Source organism: Balaenoptera physalus (assembly GCF_965194825.1).
Source record: "Balaenoptera physalus genome assembly, chromosome: 15".
Lineage (NCBI taxonomy): Eukaryota > Metazoa > Chordata > Mammalia > Artiodactyla > Balaenopteridae > Balaenoptera > Balaenoptera physalus.
This window is the reverse complement of record NC_138894.1, coordinates 10,183,488-10,189,487: the sequence shown is the minus strand read 5'-3', so window position 1 is coordinate 10,189,487 and position 6,000 is coordinate 10,183,488. Positions and strand designations below refer to the sequence as shown.

General features: G+C 48.0%; 1 protein-coding gene across 8 annotated transcripts in view; it reads right to left on the bottom strand.

The window, feature by feature from the left end:
- Window positions 1-1,452: 1,452 nt before the first annotated feature.
- The window catches only part of CRACDL (CRACD like), a 123,309-nt gene continuing 118,761 nt past the window's right edge, over window positions 1,453-6,000 (bottom strand). For 6 of the 8 annotated variants that reach the window (XM_082427250.1, XM_082427245.1, XM_082427247.1 and 3 more), the window contains 3 exons: window positions 4,235-4,407; window positions 3,059-3,203; window positions 1,453-2,265 (listed from right to left, as the gene is read on the bottom strand). In XM_082427250.1, the coding sequence (XP_082283376.1) occupies window positions 2,123-2,265; window positions 3,059-3,203; window positions 4,235-4,407 (461 nt within the window). In that variant the 3' untranslated portion in view covers window positions 1,453-2,122. The remainder of the gene's footprint in view (window positions 2,266-3,058; window positions 3,204-4,234; window positions 4,408-6,000) is intronic. The other 2 variants (XR_014254183.1, XM_082427246.1) reach the window with 2 other exon arrangements.

Genomic DNA, 6,000 nt, shown 5'->3' with positions numbered 1-6,000 from the left:
TCACTTGAGGGTAGTGTTTAAAAGCATGGGGTCTGGGGCCACTTACCAGGTGCTCTGCTATGAGATCTTGGGCAGGTGACCTTAATCTCAATGAAATGCCTCCGTTTCCTCATCTGCAAAGTAGAGATCGGTACTTATCTCCAAAGGACTGTGGAGAGGATTACAAATAATAGGTATGAAGCACTCAGAGCAGTGCCTGGGACAGAGGAAGAACTCAATAATTGCTTACTGTCTTTCTTCTTAGGAAAAACCAAGCTGACAGTTCTTTGCAGGCTTTTACCATCTCCATTTCCAGTCTAGACTTCCCACATCATCTCCAAATTTTGGCCTCTGTCTCAACTCTTCTTGTTATGGAAGAAGGTCACAACCTCCATGCAGGGCACAGGGAGAGGTGGCAGCTGCAGGACCACCCCCACCCCCTGCAGGGAATTCTCCCAGTGTCCTAAAATTCTATACCCTCCTAACTTACCTGGTGCCAGAGAGAATGAAACCCAGTCCTGCAACACAGAGAATATCAACCTCTATTTCAACAAAATGGAACCAAATACTTTTGATCTTACAGTGAAATCCACTGCCTCAAAACTGTTCATCTGAAATGTTCTGCTAATAGGAGAAATGATGGTGTTGAGTAATAACAGACAACATGTTTTTCTCCTAGTTAAAACTATGCACGTCTAAGCTTTTGGAGCAAGGCTGGATGGAGGGAGTTCTCGTTTAGAGCACATTCACCATGGAATTTGGCACTGATGTTCTCTAAGTGAATGCAGTTAATAGATCAATTTGGTTGGGGAAGAAACAACTATCCCAGGACTTTTTCAATACAGGTAGACCTGACCATGTTGTATAGTTCTAACAGCTGGAAAATACAATAAAAGGAGCAGAACTTAGGGTATATAAAATCAAATTATGTATGACGTCTTACTGATTCTGATGGCTAAATGTCCCCAGCTATACACATTCCCATGGAGATTAGCTTGTTCAAAGGAACAAATTGGAAAGGTTTTTAAAAATAGAGGTATTATATAATTGAGACATAATTCTGAGATCCCAAATATATGCTCTTACTCTCCTGGCTTCTCCACATTCTCCACTCATGGGTCATCTTGGTTAATGCACTGATAACCTAGTTTTCAACAGAAACATACAGGTTAGATTAATGAGATGTTAAAGAATTGCAACTTTAAAGGAAATTTTATATTTTTAATATGTTGTACCAAATAGTTGTAAAGAGCAAAAAACCTACAGTAGCTTCTGATTTTCAAAAACAAAGACCAAAATTTTACTGGGGAAAAAAAAGATCTCATACAACCCAAACTCCCAAATCAACCCAACTGAGATTTGACATGAGATCTATATTAAATGAAATTCCACACATTGCATTTAACTCAGTTGCTGGAGGACGTTCTCTCAACGTGAGTAGAAACAGCACGGAAATAACACGTGTCACGGAAGCAGGTTTGAAACCTTTTATTGAACAGGCAATGCATTGTGCAATAGTGAGGGACACAGATGCCAAGTGGAAAAGTTTAAAAATTAATTTTGGAAAGAGTCTATGAATTGATGAACCCTGCTGTGTTCCTTCCACTCCTTCTTGGAGTAGCTGCCTTCAGGAAAATGGACCGTGTTATAGCTGCTCTTGGAAACGGCATCCCTGTTTTACCATGAGTGTCATGCCTAACGGTAAACATGAAAGGAGAAGATGGGCTCCACAGGCAGGACAATGGCCAGAGACACAGCTGATCTCAGATGGAGGCGCAGACACACGTTCTCCCGGAAGGCCCTCCGAGTTCTGCATCCACGCTTCGTTTGCATTTCCTTCCCTGCCCGAGCCTTCTTTATCCTGGGGATTCTGAAAGACTCACATTCATACCTGTGGGCACAAAACCTTGTTCCTGGCCCTTTTCAATGGTTTTCTTGTCTTCGGGCACCTCTGGCCCAGGCCCTTGGCGATGTATCCGTCCAACTTGTCTGCCTGGTTTCTTCCTCTTCCCCGAGCTCGCTGTCCTGTAACCTGATGATAAAATCACTCAAGTTTCACAGTTTGTTTGCCTTGATTTAGTGGCAGTTTTAAAGAAAGTGACCCGTCAAGGTAGTGGACATTCTTTACCAGCACACTGTTAACCTATTTTATAATTTGGGGCATGTCGCTCCAAGCTTGTGACTTCTTTCTGGCAAGTTCCATCCAGGATGGCTGGTCTGTGCTGGCATAGCTGGCCCTCTTCAGCTGATGCAGTTCTTTCTCCATCATCACTGCCGACTGGGCTGCTGGAGAGAAGACAAAACAAACGGAAATGTGAGAAATGAGTTTGGATTTGCACTTAAGCCTCTTGCACGCCTTTAAACTACAGGTCCAAGGTCTTAACCGTGGTCTCAAACATAAAGCCCGTACGCGTGTAAAGAAGATTTCGGCGTGGAATAATTTATGTGCTGAAAAGACTTCAGAGCAGGCTCAAACAGTTCCAGTGACGCAGTGAGGTGAGAGAAACTTTCACAGTAAAGCTGCTGGAACTCTGTGTGTGAGTATTCTTAACACTGCTGAACTGTACACTTAAAAAAGGGTTAAGATGGTGAATTCTGTTATGTGTATTTTACCACAACGAAAACTAAATTTAAAAATACCGATACATGCCACAACAAAGATGAACCTAGAAACATTATGCTCAGTGAAAGAAGCCAGATACAAAAGAACACATATTTTATGATGCCATTTAGAAGACATGTCCCAAAAGAGGCAAACAGAGAGAGAGAGACAGAAAATAGAGAGCTGGGGGGTGGGAATAGTGAATGACTGTAAATGGGCATGAGGCAGCTTTTTAGGGTGAGGGGAATGTTCTAAAATTGGACTGTGATGATTGGACAACTCAGTAAATATATACTCACTGAACTGTGTGCTTAAAATGGGTGAGTTTTTTGCCATGTAAATGATTATGTCAATAAAACCTGTTTTTAAAAAATCAACGTGGCAAGTAATTCAGAAAAACAAAACAGAACAAAACATGGCAGGACCAAACCCGGAAATGCATTTCAAAGTGTTCAGTACTATTTTCGGGTTTCATACCCAAGTTCTGATGGGACAAGGAGATCCCTCTTTGCAGCCCCTCCTGGAGGTGGAGCTTTGTCCCCTGCCTCTGGTCCACAGCGGGCTTGGCAGGGGCCATCAGGAAAGACTTGCTGCGGACGAAGTCGGCTTGCTTCATGGACTCCTGTGAGGACGTAAGAAAGACACACGCTGTCCCGTCACCTGAGATTCAGATGGGGACAAACCTAACCAAAGGCAATGAGCCACGAGGTTTTTCTGCCAACGTGAATCATGCTACTGGCACTTTCTCGGGGGAGCTCTGCTTTGGGTACCGGCTGCCATCTGGCCTCCAGGATGCTGGAGTCCATTCATGCAGGCCTCCTGGGCACACACAGGCGTCCTGGCTTCTGCCCTGTCCCCAGCCCTGGCCTCAACCCCAGATGTCAGGCAGCAGGGTTCCATTGGAAAGGCAAAATGAACTGTGTTTGGAAATAGTTTTGAGACTTTTATGACACTTGGTATGATCATGGATGCCGGGGTCACTGGTGAATATTTGTTTTATGAATTCCCTAAGCCAGCAGGAGGGTTTCCAAACTTGGGTACGATTGTGGTTTTGGTTAAAATGGAGAGAAGCAGGTTCTACTGCTGGCTCAGGCTCACTTCCCCGCACGGCTGAAATGTGCTTTGGGATTTACCATGGCAACTGGGGGAACACAAAAGCTGTGAGTCTCAGTCTGTTTCTAAGTGCAGCCGTTTGGGTTTGATGATAACGCTGTTTTCAGTCCGGAGTGTAAAAGGGAGCCCCAGGTTCCAGACCTGCAGTCCTAGGTGAGGAATAAGGACCCCAGCGGGTGGCCAGCGTAGCAGCAAAAGCAGAACTCGGTCATTATTGCAAAATGAGTCGAGATGGAGCTGTTGACATGGTCGCCTAGCGTCCAACTGAGAAGTTATTTTAACCCCGGTCCAGCTCTCCAGATGCTGAGCTGCGTTGCCGAGGAGGCCGGGAGCAGAGGGCTGTCTCCACTGCCTGAGTGACCCACGGCTTCTCTGACGCCCCAGCCGCCCAGCACACGCACAGGGCAGACAGCAGCAGTCACCACAGGCGACGGCCCCCGTAATGACCGTGCAGGACATGAGGCCGTCACGGGGTCCCGGGTCCCAGCCCCGCCGGGGGCTCCCCCATCCACAGGGACAGGGAATGTTTGCTCTAAGCACCTGGGTTCTCTCGGGCGCCCTGGCTGGCCTTCCTGTGTCAGACTTCAAGGTCCGGGCCCCAGGCTTGTCTTCCTGGCTGGATGGCTGCTCCGGGGCCCCTCGCCGCTTCTGCCGCCCGACGGTGATCCAGGGCGGCGCGGGCTGGCCGTCGGTCCCAGGCCCTGCTGCCTTCTCTGTGGGTAAAGACACGGGTTATGCAAAACAATCCTGGTCACCTTCAGCCCCCCTGTGGCTTCTCCCACCCAGAGAGCACGGCACAGGGGCTCTGGGAGACAGTGGCAGGGCAGGAGGTCTGGGAGCCTCTCTGGTGACACTAGTACTTTGTTTTCAGGGACTTTGTTTTCTCAGTTAAAGACGAATCAAAGAGATTATGCTCCTCCAGTCTGAGCCACAAAGAATCAAATGCAACTGCTCCTATACACACATTTTAAAGTCACCTTCCTCCTATGGGATACCTTAGAGAATGAGATAAGAGTTAGTACATAAATAGGTCAGGTTTCTTTAATATAGGCCTGTCACTCTGGACCAGTACATACTACCCAACACCCAATTTACTTGGAACGTTCTTCTTCTCTTTTCTTTTAGAAATTATAAGCACAACCTTCCCTTGTGGAGACTGACACCAAAAGTAAGCCGTGGCTGTTTTCCTTGATGTTCGGGAGAGAAGAGAAATAATGCCTTTAAAACCAAAACATTTTGCTGAATTTCCTTCCATGTTCACAGTGCTTATTTTGGGCGGTAAAACTGTGGGTCATTCCCCCCCTTCCCTTGCTTTTCGACTCTTCTGTATTTTCATATTTTCTATGATGAGAATTTATTATCTTCATCAACAGAAAAAAGAAGCCAGTTTGTTTTCCTCAAGGAAACGGAATGATTCAATAAGTGGCTTCTCAGAGGTCTCTGGAAAGCACCCCGAATCCAAGGGTTCCGCATGAGCTGTCCTCTCTGAATATTTGCCAGCCAGCCCACAAAGCAAGTGGATGGTTACCTCCAACCCCACCCGGCTCCTTCCTGCTTCCCGTGTCCACAGGGCAGCCCCGCCAGCAGGTACGGGCCACACCCGGGTCACAGCCACTCGCGAGGACGGCCAGGGCGAGTCAGCGTCCTCATTTTTTGTGGCCTGACAGATGCCACCCCTTGCTCTGGTATGTTTAGAATTTTACTCTATTTGGTTTGGCTTCCGCCTCCAGTTCAACGTGGAGTCCTCTTCTGCCAGTCCCCTGGTCACCAAGGAGGGGCGAGGGACAGAGCCACCGCCCTGCGAGCTTCGGCCTCCCGGCAGGTGGAGAAAAACCCTAGGCTTCACGTGCACTGACCTGTCCTTGGCCCCTGCAAACCCTGCTCCGTCTCCTCAACTTACCCCTTGTCCCCTCCGGCCTCTCAGGCTCTCCCTGGCTGCTGACCACTTCCCCGTTGCTTTGCAAAACACTTGGGTCTCCCACAGCTCAAAAAAAAAAAAAAAAAAAAAAAACCATCTCCAGGAGCCTCGCCACCCCCTTGGAGCCCCATTCTCGACCCTCCTCTGCCCTCAACTCCAATGGCTTCTGCCCGGGTCTCTTCAGCTAATCCTGGATCCTGACACAACGTGAGCGCCACGCTCTCCATCCGTCCAACCACTGGACCACAGATCAGGGGACTCTCCCATCCTCCGGCTACTTTACCCCTGAAGCTCGGATGTGGCCATATAACCCATCCTGGAGGCCTGTCCACCTTGGGCATCCCCTCTGCAGGTCCCTGCTGGACTCTTGCTCCTAAACCTGGAATTC